The sequence below is a fragment of the Rhynchophorus ferrugineus genome, unplaced genomic scaffold, assembly GCF_030347505.1.
Source record: "Rhynchophorus ferrugineus isolate W39M unplaced genomic scaffold, kcgeb_rfMv2 rfM8, whole genome shotgun sequence".
In the NCBI taxonomy this organism is placed as follows: Eukaryota; Metazoa; Arthropoda; class Insecta; order Coleoptera; family Curculionidae; genus Rhynchophorus; species Rhynchophorus ferrugineus.
In genome coordinates this window covers 9,671,636-9,689,087 of record NW_027472587.1, presented here as the reverse complement: position 1 = coordinate 9,689,087, position 17,452 = coordinate 9,671,636, and the positions used below count along the sequence as shown (strand labels likewise).

At 33.5% G+C, this 17,452-nt stretch overlaps 1 protein-coding gene across 4 annotated transcripts in view; it reads left to right on the top strand.

Annotated features, from left to right (window-relative positions):
- Positions 1–17,452, top strand: part of Dpp10 (Dipeptidyl peptidase 10) — a 226,586-nt gene that overhangs the window by 162,856 nt on the left and 46,278 nt on the right. For all 4 annotated transcript variants that reach the window (XM_076411348.1, XM_076411349.1, XM_076411351.1 and 1 more), the window contains one exon: positions 4,219–4,430. In XM_076411348.1, the coding sequence (XP_076267463.1) occupies positions 4,219–4,430 (212 nt within the window). The remainder of the gene's footprint in view (positions 1–4,218; positions 4,431–17,452) is intronic.

Sequence of the window (17,452 nt, the reverse complement as noted above, 5' to 3'; positions counted from 1 at the left end):
CTTCCGGGAAAAGACTTAATTAACGAACACCCAGCAGGACTCAGAGGACTTTCAGAGAGCTATATATATATATATATATATATATATATAGCTCTCTGAAATCAAAGAACCTCATATCATATGTCTTCACAGCAAAACGCTTTCATTACAGGTGGCTATAGTGGAGATTTAAGCTTACCAATCAAATTACTCGAATGGGCGATTACTACTCTATGCGTATAGTGTACGAGCTACTAAAACCGAATGAAAATGTTACTGAATATGTCTACCGTCGTCAATTGGACGAATTAAATGACGTGTTGTTGGATAAAATCAGCAATAGCGAGTAACATACAGTCAAAGTCATCCTCTCGTAAACTGTTCAATGGGCCACACATTACGATAGTTCGGAAGGATACACTGCTGCAGATAGAATAAAGTTTCGAAATACCAAAATAGATCACTGCCAAATCAGCAGGATTCTTTTGATAAGGTATCGCCATATCGTTAGAAGGTTGGGAAAAAGTTGTAGAAAATGATGGAAAATAACTTGATTAATATATATCGTACCAAGTTTTCTCAATAAACTCATTTTAAAATTGAAACAATAATCAGAATACATGCAAGCACCTAACAGACTTATTATTTTATTCCTTCAAAACTGTATTATCTGTTGACGCAAACTTAAGTTTTTGTTACCATATTCAATAAAAATTGTTTTTGGAACAGGAAACTATTATTAATATTCAATTAGATCGAAATTATTTTCCGGGCGCTAAAGGCGACTGCAGCTGGATTAAAAAGGCGAGCTCACTGAAAAACGGTCAGTTGAAAATAAACGAAGGAATGAATATATCATTTCGGTGGAGCGGCGAAATGAATTGCGACATGATTGTAATAGATGACTTTCATTTAAGAACAATGGCGACTGAAACTGGCTCTAAAAGGTTTCGGTCGACCGCGCGAACGATTGGATGCAGAAATTGGTTTTCAGTGTTACTTCATATTTTTGAATTAATTAATTTTTATCTATTACGGTACACGTCATGACGTACCCTCAGCTTTCTATTATGTCTAGTTTTGTAACATCCACAATATACAGGTCCAGATAGAAATATATTCGAAAGTTCTAAATATAATATGGCACGATTTGGGGAAGTTATCAATGCATAGTATGCTGGAAATAATCTTCTTTCTTTTAACTCAGTAATAATTTCCTTTGCTTTTCGAATCAACTATCTTTTTTTATTATCAAACTAGATTACTCAGAAAACTGTGTATAACCTACATCTATCTTGACAAATTTCTCTGACATACTGGATACTGGATCCAAGAATACTGGATATTTTGTTACAATATTGGTGATAAAATTGATAAAAAACGACCACTGCATTTTTCTTCCAGCAAGAGCATCCTGAAGTATACCCTCACATAACTTTAAACGTTATTTTACGTTTTTTAATATCGAACATTGTGAAAAATCTATTTACTGACCTGGTAAAAATAAATACTGACATTTTGCTTAAGAATTATCACTAAAAATTCATTTAACAGAAAATCATCAGAATAATGGCAGTTTTTTTTTGTAAATATTCTTTACATTTTTTATTGATGAACAGTACATGAACTTACATACTCCAATACAGTTGATGTTTCTTCATTAAATATATTTTCTTTTCGAAAGAACATTTACTCTCGCATGAAGGGACATTCTCAACACTTAAACCTATTTCGGCTGGAGTTCCACAAGTTAGTGTCTGGGAACATTTCTATATCTGCTCTATACTGCTGATATTCCAGCAACAAAAGAAACAGTACTTGGAACATTTGCTGACGACACAGTTATAATGGCAAAAAATGTATCTCTGCCTAAGGTTATAGAACAAGTACAAGTAGCGATCAACATGATCTACAAATGGACTAGAGACTAGAAAAAACAGCTTAATAGCTTCAAATCTGTCCATGTTAATTTTACGTTGCGGTGAATTAACAAAAAATTAATTATATCACCTGATGGATGCCCAGATGCGATAGATTAATAAGTTACAGTAATAAAACAGCACGACGATTGTACTAAACGTTTTTACAGATGCAATTACTATGAACGACTGGCTAAAAAACTACCAGAAAGAAACAGGCCTATCTTGTTCCGATCTATAAACGACTCGGTATAAATCCGTATTTCTAGAAACTAATGGGACAATACCCCGTAAATAAACCATATGGCATTCGCCAATATATCGAATTGCCTACGAAAAATCTATTTTTCTAGAACGTTTTCTAGAGATGTTGTGCCCTGTGGTGATGCTTAGTTAACTTTCCATGAAAAATCCGTTTATACATTACTGAAATTAAAATTGTGTAATGTAAACGCCTTTAAATATTTTGGGTCCTTTCTTCAATTTCTAAAAATCAATTTCTGCACTATACCATATTTTTTATTTAATTACCGATTTCCAATTTGTATGTCTTTATACGAGGGTGGTTCAAATATGATCCAGACAAATACTCTGACATGTTTATTTACAAAAATGTACAGTTTTTCTAGGTATTTCCCCTCACTAGTTACGAATTTTGTCCATCTTTCCGGAAGTTTTTTGATGCCGGTATCCAATAACTCCTTGGGCAACTCGCACTGCCATGTACGCACGAACTCCTCTACCCCGTAGTCGGCATTGAATCTTTAACCTCCGAGGGCTTCTTTCGGTGGTCCAAAAATGTGGTAGTCGCAGAGTGATAAATCCGGACTGTAGGAGGGGTGTTCCAGTACCTCCCACTCTAAGTCCGATATTGTATCGAGCGTGAGACGTGCGATATGAGGGCGCGCATTATCCTGGAGAAGAATCGCACTTCGTACTGAGAAACACTTTAACATTTAAGCACGGCAGCCCTACTCAGGCACTCATTACCGAACTGATTTCTAATACACTGTTCGTAGTGGACCCACCCACCACATACTCAAAGCCACGGCCTTCAATATCTTATCTCCATCATATTTGAAGCATCCTCGTATTTTATATTATAAAACTGTTATTGCTCTGACTACGGAATGGATTCGATGAATTGTGGGCATGTGCAAGGGCCATGTGTTAACAGGAATCAAATTAAGTATCAAGGAAGTAAGGCATTCCTTGGTGTTTTTAAGTGGAATTCGGGCAAAAGTATCGCAAGTGAAGCGGTAAGGTCCCAAAGGGTTTATTAAAGATGCTCAAAGATTCCCAGACATAAACCATTCCAATTAGGAAACATTCGAGCTTAGCAAAACACCCTTTTTGCGTAGTTTCCGGGCATGAGCATCTCAGTTCAGGGTGTAAGTCTCCCAAATGCGGACTGAAGTTGCTATGAAGTAACACAGTCTACTAGATTTTGACAAACGCTTACATTTCAAGATGTCCACCAAAAGCGAAGATTGCAATAGTTCAGTTTCTCATCGGTAGACTATTGGAATTTAGAGTCATCAAAATCGGGAAACTCATTCAGAGGCAAGCGATATTCAAAAACAATTATAATACAGTTGTAAGCTGTTCAGAGGGGACAACGACCACATACATCATTTTGGTCGATCCTTTAGGACGATGGTGTTATATTGTGTCCGTTTGTGAAGAGTGAATGGTGTAACGAGTGAGGCGTCTAGAAATAGACTTTGGGGTAGGGGTTTGGTTTATATTATTATAAATTTAAATCCTCAGTACCGTTTTGCGAACGTCGATTATATTCTTATATATACACACAATTTAGCTTGATTCCTACCTAAACCTATTTATCTATTTACAATATTAATTTAACTAGTACCAACTGATCAGTTTGAAGTCGGTGCCGAGCCCAAACAATACAAAAATAATAATATAATTTTGTGAGACATACAGAAAATTCAATTACGACAAAACATATCTAAATTAATATAACTCTTTGGGTTCGGCACTGGCTTCAACGTAATCAGTTGATAGTACTTAAAATAATATTGTAAATAGATAAATAGGTTTAGGTAGATATTAAGGTAAATTGTGTGTATATATTAGAATACAAAGTAAGTGTAGTAGATAGGTTAAATAAGGTTTCTGTTTATTTTTATTTAGTTATAGTGAGTTCCTTATTTATTTTTTGAAGTCGGATCAATTTTTTTGTTAAAAATATTTTACATATATCGGAGTATTCAATGTACGTAAAAATTGTTAAATGATTCAACAAAATTCTTGTTAGCTATATGTAACGTTATCTTTGCTTTGTTTTTTTTTTCAGAAATGATTTCCAACTTCGTCCCTTACCTGAAAACGACGATCATCCTTATCTATTATTAGCACAGTGGGCGCCCCGTGGTCACAGCCTCATTATGGTGCAGGACTATGATATTTATTACAGGAAAACGCCTACTTCACACACTGGATATAGAATTACGTATTCAGCGGTGCCTGGGGTGGTTAGTCATGGTGTACCGGACTGGCTTTATGAGGGTATGTAACCATTACCCTCAATATTACCCTAACAGTTTAAGGCTTCGTGTTGTTTAATTCGAAAGAAAAATAAAATCGATACAAAATTTGGGTAATAAAACCAAAATGCAAACAAAAAAACACGCGTGATAGTATAGATTTATTCAAAATGTAACCGCGCATGATAGCACTACTCATTTTCAATGGCTTTGTATTACCAAATATTGAAGGCTTAATAACAATTTAGAACTATCTTACAAATTAGTATCTGCACATATCTTAATATTCATGGAGATAGTATCAATTACTGCTTTTAATAAATCTGCTGAGAGACCAGGAATAAGACTAAATTAATATTGATTTTCTTCGTTAATTGATCGGTGGGACCACGCAAAACATTTCCTCGGTTTCGCCTATGTAAGTTAAACCTCTAATAACACTCAATGTATATTATTTTATATTGATATATCATTTGTAATATAACAAAACGTGTTGTTTTCGAAAGATCGAGCTAAACTGAACATAACGGGTCAATTGAAATATCCACGGCCTACCATAGTAAAACTCACTTTTTTAGCAAAACAATTTTTTTCAACATTCAACATATTTCCCTTCAAGGGTGATGCACTGATTATAGCAACCCTCCAACTTTTTGATGCCATTTTTGTAGTACGACTTGTCCTTTGCTTCAAAATGGGCCTCAGTTTCGGCGATCGCCTCTTCACTCGAGAAAAATTTCTTCCCAATGAGCATTCTGTTGAGATCAGGAACAGAAAAGTGGCTGGTACTTCCTTATCCAAGGTAGTCATTCAACATTATTCCATGCGCATCCCAAAATACAGACGCCATAACCTTGCCAGCCGACTGTTGCGTTTTCCCACGGTTTGGAGCGGATTCATCGTGTGCAGTCCACTCGAATGACTGTCGATTGGACTTCGGAGTGAAATGATGGAGCCATGTTTCATCCATTGTCACATATCGATGAAAAAACTTGGGATTATTACGCTTGGTCATTTTCAAACACTGCTCCGAATCATCAACTCGTCGTTGTTTTTGGTCAAAAGTGAGCTCGCGCGTCACACACTTTACACAGATCTTCCTCATACCAAAATATTCGTGAATGATATGATGTACACGTTCAGTTGATATCTTCAGAGTGTCTGCTATTTAATTGAATATAAGTTTATGGTCATTCAAAATCATTTTGTGGATTTTTTAAAATGTTTTCGTCGATAAAAACCTCTTTTGGTCATCCACTGCGTTCACCGTCTTCGGTGCTAATTTCACCACGTCTAAACTTAGCATACCTGGAGGTTGATTTTCCTGGGACAGTGTCCACAAACTTGGCATCAAGCCAAGTTTTTGCTTCAACTGTATTTTTTCCCTTCAAAAAAGCAATGTTTTATCTACACGTGAAATTCCTTTTTATCCATTTTTTTTCACAATAACAAAAGTTGCTTCACTCAAAATGCTATAATTTACAAACATATGATCCGGCAGCTCTCATACACGCATCTTCTAGGGGTAGGGCTAACTAAAAAACATATGAATTTAATTCTAGTGGCGCCATCTGTGTGTCAGATCGTGAACTTTTCTATTAACCTGTTAATCTTACCATGAGTCACCATTAGGTATATTGCTCCCATTCCGAAATATCCACGCCTCATCTAAATATATAAATTGTAATAATAAGACTTCTTAGATTTTATTATATACTTTGTTATTATGTATTCTTTTAAAAGTAATATCTGGAGGTTTCGTTAATCCTCTTCGATTTTTTTCAGACTCTGAAAAACAGTTTCCTCTGAAATATTTGTATTAAATTATGTTTATATTGCAAAAACTAGTCACGCTCTTTATATATTTCATATAGTTGATCTCTGATAGAGCTAACATCAAGGTGATCTTAATTCGCCACCCGCTTCATATGAGGACGGTTTCTTTTCGGTGAATACAACATTATACTTTTAATTTTTTGAGATATTTTAGTGACCATGTCCACACTAATATTCAGTGCAGTTGCAACACGCTAACAATATTTTTCTACAAATTAAATTCTTATAGAGAGGTAAGAATTTAATTTGTAGAAAAACGAATTTTATTGGCAAGAGGGTATCTCCATTATCTCGGTCCTGTACGAAGTAACTGATAAGAAACGCAGTGTGTTCTGTCTGACTTCGGCATCTTCAATCAGCCTAATAATACGTAGCTGTTTGAAATTTATCAAAATAAGCAAGTCGTTAAAACGACTTTTGCAGATTGGATCGGTTACATGTTCGAACTTATCATATAGCATTGTGTCTCATTTTAACTAGAGCAGATTGAAAGGGAAAATATTGTTTGATTCTAAAACGAATTTACAATTTGCGGCAGGCAATACATTAAATATATTGATGGGGTGAGTTCACTGTTATTTTGAAATGACTACCGATTACTTTTATAAAAATCTTTTATGTCATAACATTTATCATTCCATAACCTCACTTATGCGGGATAGTCCTTATAAATACTTGGCATAACCGCACGTGTTAATCAAAGAAGACGATTATCGACTGTTTCTACATTAAATTAATTGGCCATATAATGTTCAAACCGATCCAACCACCCGTTCGTTATCTCGGAGTCTGACGTAGTGGGAGTTCAATAAATCAAGCGTGGTATAGATCTACGCTTCCTGGAGAGATGTTCGTTGTTTTTTTTGTGCGGCAACCTCCCTCACTCCCCCATTATCTCGACTATTTGCTAGAACTTAAGGCATGGATTAAACGGTCCCTATACAGGAAGATATGACTTTTATTTTCATTTGTTCTGAAGCTTTCCTACTGTATTTTTTTATATTTTCACTAATCCTTTATTTCAATGTTATAATGAACAGTTCTGTAATAATCTCCATTACATTTTATTTGGCGCTATTTTATTAAATTACAACTGTTTTTCGAAAGTGTTGCTGAGAATCGCTGAGTTGGTGGTGTTCAGAACCGTTTATTTTTGCCCCTAAATGTCTCATTGGCGAAATATTATCTTCTCATGTTTTTTAGCACATTGGGCAATCATTTTTATTAGGCTGGTTTAGTTAATAGTACTTTACTCCGTATTAGATCGCATCGGATACATTTATAACCAACCCAACTTCTCAGTATGTGTCATTTCATCAAAGCGTGAAATAAAAAAAAAACTTTTCAATGCGTTGAAAATGGCTGCTGAACTATACTCAATCAATTTGAGCATATGATTACTGGTTTCTAGCTTTTAAAAGTTTCGGGAAAGCCGAAAAAATGTGTAGACAAGAATTTGAAAGCATTACTCGATGATGATCCGTGAAAAGCGCATGAAAAATGTGTAAAATTGTTAGGAGTGATAGTAACCATTTCCATTCGCTTGAAGAACATGGGAATGATCCAATGATCCTTGGATATTTTGTGCCGTATAAATTGAAGCCAAGTGACAATAAAAGGTGTCTAGTCATGTGTGAAATGCTGCATCAACGGCAAAATTAGAAATGTTTTTTGCATTGTATTGTTACTGGAGTAGTGGTTCCATTACGATAATACAAAGCGAAAAAAATCATTGGAACCGAAAAAGCCGAATATCCGCTTGTTCAAGCTAATGCTCTATATTTGGTAGGATCAGCTTAGTGTGGTATACTATGAGCTGCGAAAACCTAAGTGAATCCATCAGTGATGATCGGTATCGACTACAATTATTACGTTTGATCCCAGCAGAAAAATGACTGAAATACGACTAAAGACTCAAAAATGTTGTTCTTCATCATGACAACGCTTGACCACATATTGTAAAACCAGTAGCAAGCCTTAGAAATATTAAAATGGGAAGTGCTTGTCTAAGCAGCGCTGCACTTGTTATGAAGATACCTAAAAATAGATGCATTTGCAGATAGCCTCAAGAGATTCATCGTTCTTTCGAGATGGAAGCGTTAAATTTCCCGAAAAGTTTGAATTTGTCAGCCAATTTTTCGGGTGTATAATTGGTCCGTTTTTCTTCAAAAATCGAATCGATTGACCAACAATGAATGTCGAATATTACAAGAACATAACGACACTTACTTTCTTCGTATAATAATTTCTAGGTTGAAACATGAAGCGTTATTATAATGGAACAGTGGCGGCCCACACAACCAAAGAGGCAACGTGGTCGATCTCCTTGGTCAAACAATCTCACACCTTGTTATTTTTAAATTGCAATAAAACAAGTAATTTTTTAAACAAGATACAATAAAACAAGAAAGCCTAGAAGAAATGATACAGTTGTGAAAAAGTAATATCGTTTTTTTCCTAATAGATTGCTCTAATCTAATAGCTAGCTGAAGATTCTGAAAATAAAGATCAAAATAAGTATCATTTGTTTACTCGGTCAAGTTACACTGTTTTGGAAATGGAGATTCTGTAAGGTCACTTTTGTTTTATTGGAGAGTGGTAGATTGTTAATGAATTATTCAGCACAATTTTCTGGAACTGGAAACCATGGTATTAACTCGACTCTCTAATATATAAAAAAATAATTGAATTCAAGCAGGCTATTTGAAAAACGACCAAAATTGATTAATAAATCTTATCGTATCTTTAATGCCCGCATAACATTTCACTGTATAGCCCAGACTTTGCCCAGTCCGAGAATAATTTGTTCCAGTCTTTGGTAAAGTTCTTTGATCGTGTGTAACTAGCTTCAAAAGGGACTTGTGGTCATCGATCAAAATTGCACATGTATAACTTATTAATGTATATTTTCCATAGTTTCTGTAATTTTTGGGATAGTAATTCTTTTAAAAGGGCTCTTAATTTACGGGGTTTAATTTGTTCGATATTTTTAAGGTGCTTCAGCTGAATTCGATTGTTCAAGACTTCAAATACCTCATAGTCTTTTCGATGATTTGGTTTTGCTCTATGTTACAAATTCGGGTCAACTTTTTTACCAGAACAGAAGATGAGAACAATTCTTAATATCCTGAACCCAGATCTTCAATCCACGTTCCAACTAATCCATCCAACGTTCAGCTGACAACGTTGCTTTAGACATCATTTGGAACTTGTTATTGTACTGCGAAATGTTTCGGATCGTGTGAAAATTCAGAGCACTAACGTTGCAAGGCCGATTCAACGTGTTTTAATTACGTTTATGTATATTACATGCTCAGTAAACATGGAAAAATTATGACAAATACAGTCAAAAATACGTATTTGTAGTTCTTTAGTTTTGCTGTAATAAACACTGACAAGACATGGGTACAGAAATTGTTTTACAACGCATGCACAACAAAACTTTACAAGTGGTCACTTAGTAAAAATGTATTTTTCATTTTCTGTGCCAACGTCATATCGAGAGCTGAAATATTATGTAGTTGATTTCTACTTTTTCTTCTGAATGTCTTCGATATAAATTCAAAAATATAATACGATATAAACGTCCTAATGTATCACCAGTGTTGAAGGCAATTTGTCCACGTACAGCAACAAAAAAATATCTTAAGATCTTCATCTGCATCACCGGCGAGCGATGCAATGAAAGCGATTTTCTTATGGAAGAAGAAAATTTGATATCGAAAAGTGAACTGAGTGACTTCGCGATTTTAATTTATCGAAACAAAAAGCAGAGTTACTTGCATCAGGGTTCCAGGAATTGAAATATTGACCTTAAAGCACAGGCACTATATAGAGAAATATAAATCACGCGATCTTGCCCTTGGCATTACTTGGGGCATGGGCATGGAAGATGGGCTTCAAAATATTGTTCACAACAATCTTGGCAACCACTAATCACCGAATCACAAGCACCCATTCAATAATTTTGTCGTAAAATTACCATAAGATTCGAGGAGCTCGAATGTTCCCCAAAATACATTTTCTGCATTGACATCTTGATTTTCCCACATTACCTAGTCATTATGAGCGACGAACAAGCAGAGTGTCTACACCAACACATAGCGAAAATGGAGTATAAAGTATCGCCATAAAGTGAAATCGAAGAATTAGTAAAATTAGTGAATTTATTGAATATTTTGAAAACTAGAACAAGAACAATTTACCTTATAAACAGCTTTTGTTCGCTCAGGTCAAAAACTCAGATGAAAAAAAAATTAGATTTTTAAAAGCTAAAACAGAAAATGTTTGGATGTAGCTAAAAACATATAGATTTAATTTTAGTAGCGCCATCTATGTGTCAGGCCGGGTACTTTTCAATTCACTTGTTATTTGAGGACATCTATATTATACAATGACATGTTGAATTTTGCTTCAGTAAGTGATCTGTGCAAACTTATAAACTACCATTATTCCTAATTTAATTAACATTTTGTGTTATTCCAAATACTATTTTATGTATTTATTATTCCGATCGGATGGTAGTAAACATCTTAACCTACGTACTTTACTGACATTCTTTCAGAATAGTGGTTTCTAGAGGGATATCGCGCTGAATTAGATTGTTACTGGCACAATATGGGGCGTCAACTATCTCCAAAGAATGGCTATATTGCATTTGCTAGTAGTACCCCAGAGTTCGATACCATACGTCGATATGGGCTTACGGATTGACTTATACTAGTATAAAGTATCTCCATAAAGTGAAATCAAAGAATTAGTAAAATTAGTGAATTTATTGAATATTTTACAAACTAGAACAAGAACAATTTACCTTATAAACAGCTTTTGTTCGCTCAGGTCAAAAACTAAGATGAAAAACAAATTTAGATTTTTAAAATCTAAAACAGCAAATGTTTGAACGTAGCTAAAAACATATAGATTTAATTTTAGTAGCGCCATCTATGTGTTAGGCCGGGAACTTTTCAATTCACTTGTTATTTGATGACATCTATATAATACAATGACATTTTGAATTTTGCTTCAGTATGTGATCCGTGCAAACTTATAAACTAGCATTATTCCTAATTTAATTCACATTTTGTGTTATTCTAAATACTATTTTATGTGTTTATTATTCAGGTTGGATGGTAGTAAACATCTTAACCTACGTACTTTACTGACATTCTTTCAGAATAGTGGTTTCTAGAGGGATATCGCGTTGAATTAGATTGTTACTGGCACAATATGGGCCGTCAACTATCTCCAAGGAATGGCTATGTTGCATTTGCTAGTAGTACCACAGAGTTCGATACCATACGTCGATATGGGCTTACGGCTTCACTTATACTAGTATAAAGTACCTCCATATAGTGAAATCAAAGAAATAGTAAAATTAGTGAATTTAATGAATATTTTGAAAACTAGAACAAGAACAATTTACCTTATAAACAGCTTTTGTTCGCTCAGGTCAAAAACTCAGATGAAAAACAAATTTAGATTTTTAAAAGCTAAAACAGCAAATGTTTGGATGTAGCTAAAAACATATAGATTTAATTTTAGTAGCACCATCTATGTGTCAGGCCGGGTAATTTTCAATTCACCTGTTATTTGATGACATCTATATTATACAATGACATGTTGAATTTTGCTTCAGTAAGTGATCTGTGCAAACTTATAAACTAGCATTATTCCTAATTTAATTAACATTTTGTGTTATTCCAAATACTATTTTATGTGTTTATTATTCAGGTCGGACGGTAGTAAACATCTTAACCTACGTACTTTACTGACATTCTTTCAGAATAGTGGTTTCTAGAGGGATATTGCGCTGAATTAGATTGTTACTGGCACAATATGGGGCGTCAACTATCTCCAAAGAATGGCTATATTGCATTCGCTAGTAGTACCCCAGAGTTCGATACCATACGTCGATATGGGCTTACGGATTGACTTATACTAGTATAAAGTGTCTCCATAAAGTGAAATCAAAGAATTAGTAAAATTAGTGAATTTATTGAATATTTTGAAAACTAGAACAAAAACAATTTACCTTATAAACAGCTTTTGTTCGCTCAGGTCAAAAACTCAGATGAAAAACAAATTTAGATTTTTAAAAGCTAAAACAGCAAATGTTTGGATGTAGTTAAAAAACATATAGATTTAATTTTAGTAGCGCCATCTATGTGACAGGTCGGGTACTTTTCAATTCACCTGTTATTTGCTGACATCTATATTATACAATGACATGTTGAATTTTGCTTCAGTAAGTGATCTGTGCAAACTTATAAACTAGTATTATTCCTAGTTTAATTAACATTTTGTGTTATTCTAAATACTATTTTATGTGTTTATTATTCAGGTCGGATGGTAGTAAACATCTTAACTTACGTACTTTACTAACATTCTTTCAGAATAGTGGTTTCTAGAGGGATATCGCGCTGAATTAGATTGTTACTGGCACAATATGGGGCGTCAACTATCTCCAAAGAATGGCTATATTGCATTCGCTAGTAGTACCCCAGAGTTCGATACCATACGTCGATATGGGCTTACGGATTGACTTATACTAGTATAAAGTGTCTCCATAAAGTGAAATCAAAGAATTAGTAAAATTAGTGAATTTATTGAATATTTTGAAAACTAGAACAAAAACAATTTACCTTATAAACAGCTTTTGTTCGCTCAGGTCAAAAACTCAGATGAAAAACAAATTTAGATTTTTAAAAGCTAAAACAGCAAATGTTTGGATGTAGTTAAAAAACATATAGATTTAATTTTAGTAGCGCCATCTATGTGTCAGGTCGGGTACTTTTCAATTCACCTGTTATTTGCTGACATCTATATTATACAATGACATGTTGAATTTTGCTTCAGTAAGTGATCTGTGCAAACTTATAAACTAGTATTATTCCTAGTTTAATTAACATTTTGTGTTATTCTAAATACTATTTTATGTGTTTATTATTCAGGTCGGATGGTAGTAAACATCTTAACTTACGTACTTTACTAACATTCTTTCAGAATAGTGGTTTCTAGAGGGATATCGCGCTGAATTAGATTGTTACTGGCACAATATGGGGCGTCAACTATCTCCAAAGAATGGCTATATTGCATTTGCTAGTAGTACCCCAGAGTTCGATACCATACGTCGATATGGGCTTACGGATTGACTTATACTAGTATAAAGTATCTCCATAAAGTGAAATCAAAGAATTAGTAAAATTAGTGAATTTATTGAATATTTTGAAAACTAGAACAAGAACAATTTACCTTATAAACAGCTTTTGTTCGCTCAGGTCAAAAACTCAGATGAAAAACAAATTGAGATTTTCAAAAGCTAAAACAGCAAATGTTTGGATCTAATGCGACGCAAATTTTAATATTTCCGGTTTTTGATAGATCGGCCTGTAATGTCGATCACTTTCTACGAAGCGATATATATATAATTGAATTTAAAACTTCAGTCTAGCTAGAAAACGGAAATCGTATAAAATCTTTCGTCTGTCTTGCGACGCTTACGAGACAGAATCGAATATATGCGAATAACAACGAAATTCGATTTTGAGTAGTTCAGTTGCCGAAAGTTTGTAGTATAAAGTATCGCCATAAAGTGAAACAAAGAATTAGTAAAATTAGTGAATTTATTGAATATTTTGAAAACTAGAACAAAAACAATTTACCTTATAAACAGCTTTTGTTCGCTCAGGTCAAAAACTCAGATGAAAAACAAATTTAGATTTTTAAAAGCTAAAACAGCAAATATTTGAATGTAGCTAAAAAACATATAGATTTAATTTTAGTAGCGCCATCTATGTGTTAGGTCGGGTACTTTTCAATTCACCTGTTATTTGATGACATCTTATTATACAATGACATGTTGAATTTTGCTTCAGTAAGTGATCTGTGCAAACTTATAAAGTAGTATTATTCCTAGTTTAATTAACATTTTGTGTTATTCTAAATACTATTTTATGTGTTTATTATTCAGGTCGGATGGTAGTAAACATCTTAACTTACGTACTTTACTAACATTCTTTCAGAATAGTGGTTTCTAGAGGGATATCGCGCTGAATTAGATTGTTACTGGCACAATATGGGGCGTCAACTATCTCCAAAGAATGGCTATATTGCATTCGCTAGTAGTACCCCAGAGTTCGATACCATACGTCGATATGGGCTTACGGATTGACTTGTACTAGTATAAAGTATCTCCATAAAGTGAAATCAAAGAATTAGTAAAATTAGTGAATTTATTGAATATTTTGCAAACTAGAACAAGAACAATTTACCTTATAAACAGCTTTTGTTCGCTCAGGTCAAAAACTCAGATGAAAAAGAAATTTAGATTTTTAAAAGCTAAAACAGCAAATATTTGAATGTAGCTAAAAAACATATAGATTTAATTTTAGTAGCGCCATCTATGTGTTAGGTCGGGTACTTTTCAATTCACCTGTTATTTGATGACATCTTATTATACAATGACATGTTGAATTTTGCTTCAGTAAGTGATCTGTGCAAACTTATAAAGTAGCATTATTCTTAATTTATTTAACATTTTGTGTTATTCCAAATACTATTTTATGTGTTTATTATTCAGGTCGGATGGTAGTAAACATCTTAACCTACGTACTTTACTAACATTCTTTCAGAATAGTGGTTTTTAGAGGCATATCGCGCTGAATTAGATTGTTATTGGCACAATATGGGGCGTCAACTATCTCCAAAGAATGGCTATATTGCATTTGCTAGTAGTACCCCATAGTTCGATACCATACGTCGATATGGGCTTACGGATTGACTTGTACTAGTATAAAGTATCTCCATAAAGTGAAATCAAAGAATTAGTAAAATTAGTGAATTTATTGAATATTTTGCAAACTAGAACAAGAACAATTTACCTTATAAACAGCTTTTGTTCGCTCAGGTCAAAAACTCAGATGAAAAAGAAATTTAGATTTTTAAAAGCTAAAACAGCAAATATTTGAATGTAGCTAAAAAACATATAGATTTAATTTTAGTAGCGCCATCTATGTGTTAGGTCGGGTACTTTTCAATTCACCTGTTATTTGATGACATCTTATTATACAATGACATGTTGAATTTTGCTTCAGTAAGTGATCTGTGCAAACTTATAAAGTAGCATTATTCTTAATTTATTTAACATTTTGTGTTATTCCAAATACTATTTTATGTGTTTATTATTCAGGTCGGATGGTAGTAAACATCTTAACCTACGTACTTTACTAACATTCTTTCAGAATAGTGGTTTTTAGAGGCATATCGCGCTGAATTAGATTGTTATTGGCACAATATGGGGCGTCAACTATCTCCAAAGAATGGCTATATTGCATTTGCTAGTAGTACCCCATAGTTCGATACCATACGTCGATATGGGCTTACGGATTGACTTGTACTAGTATAAAGTATCTCCATAAAGTGAAATCAAAGAATTAGTAAAATTAGTGAATTTATTGAATATTTTGCAAACTAGAACAAGAACAATTTACCTTATAAACAGCTTTTGTTCGCTCAGGTCAAAAACTCAGATGAAAAAGAAATTTAGATTTTTAAAAGCTAAAACAGCAAATATTTGAATGTAGCTAAAAAACATATAGATTTAATTTTAGTAGCGCCATCTATGTGTTAGGTCGGGTACTTTTCAATTCACCTGTTATTTGATGACATCTTATTATACAATGACATGTTGAATTTTGCTTCAGTAAGTGATCTGTGCAAACTTATAAAGTAGCATTATTCTTAATTTATTTAACATTTTGTGTTATTCCAAATACTATTTTATGTGTTTATTATTCAGGTCGGATGGTAGTAAACATCTTAACCTACGTACTTTACTAACATTCTTTCAGAATAGTGGTTTTTAGAGGCATATCGCGCTGAATTAGATTGTTATTGGCACAATATGGGGCGTCAACTATCTCCAAAGAATGGCTATATTGCATTTGCTAGTAGTACCCCATAGTTCGATACCATACGTCGATATGGGCTTACGGATTGACTTGTACTAGTATAAAGTATCTCCATAAAGTGAAATCAAAGAATTAGTAAAATTAGTGAATTTATTGAATATTTTGAAAACTAGAACAAAAACAATTTACCTTATAAACAGCTTTTGTTCGCTCAGGTTAAAAACTCAGATGAAAAACAAATTTAGATTTTTAAAAGCTAAAACAGCAAATATTTGAATGTAGCTAAAAAACATATAGATTTAATTTTAGTAGCGCCATCTATGTGTTAGGTCGGGTACTTTTCAATTCACCTGTTATTTGATGACATCTTATTATACAATGACATGTTGAATTTTGCTTCAGTAAGTGATCTGTGCAAACTTATAAAGTAGCATTATTCTTAATTTATTTAACATTTTGTGTTATTCCAAATACTATTTTATGTGTTTATTATTCAGGTCGGATGGTAGTAAACATCTTAACCTACGTACTTTACTAACATTCTTTCAGAATAGTGGTTTTTAGAGGCATATCGCGCTGAATTAGATTGTTATTGGCACAATATGGGGCGTCAACTATCTCCAAAGAATGGCTATATTGCATTTGCTAGTAGTACCCCATAGTTCGATACCATACGTCGATATGGGCTTACGGATTGACTTGTACTAGTATAAAGTATCTCCATAAAGTGAAATCAAAGAATTAGTAAAATTAGTGAATTTATTGAATATTTTGAAAACTAGAACAAAAACAATTTACCTTATAAACAGCTTTTGTTCGCTCAGGTCAAAAACTCAGATGAAAAAGAAATTTAGATTTTTAAAAGCTAAAACAGCAAATATTTGAATGTAGCTAAAAAACATATAGATTTAATTTTAGTAGCGCCATCTATGTGTTAGGTCGGGTACTTTTCAATTCACCTGTTATTTGATGACATCTTATTATACAATGACATGTTGAATTTTGCTTCAGTAAGTGATCTGTGCAAACTTATAAAGTAGCATTATTCTTAATTTATTTAACATTTTGTGTTATTCCAAATACTATTTTATGTGTTTATTATTCAGGTCGGATGGTAGTAAACATCTTAACCTACGTACTTTACTAACATTCTTTCAGAATAGTGGTTTTTAGAGGCATATCGCGCTGAATTAGATTGTTATTGGCACAATATGGGGCGTCAACTATCTCCAAAGAATGGCTATATTGCATTTGCTAGTAGTACCCCATAGTTCGATACCATACGTCGATATGGGCTTAC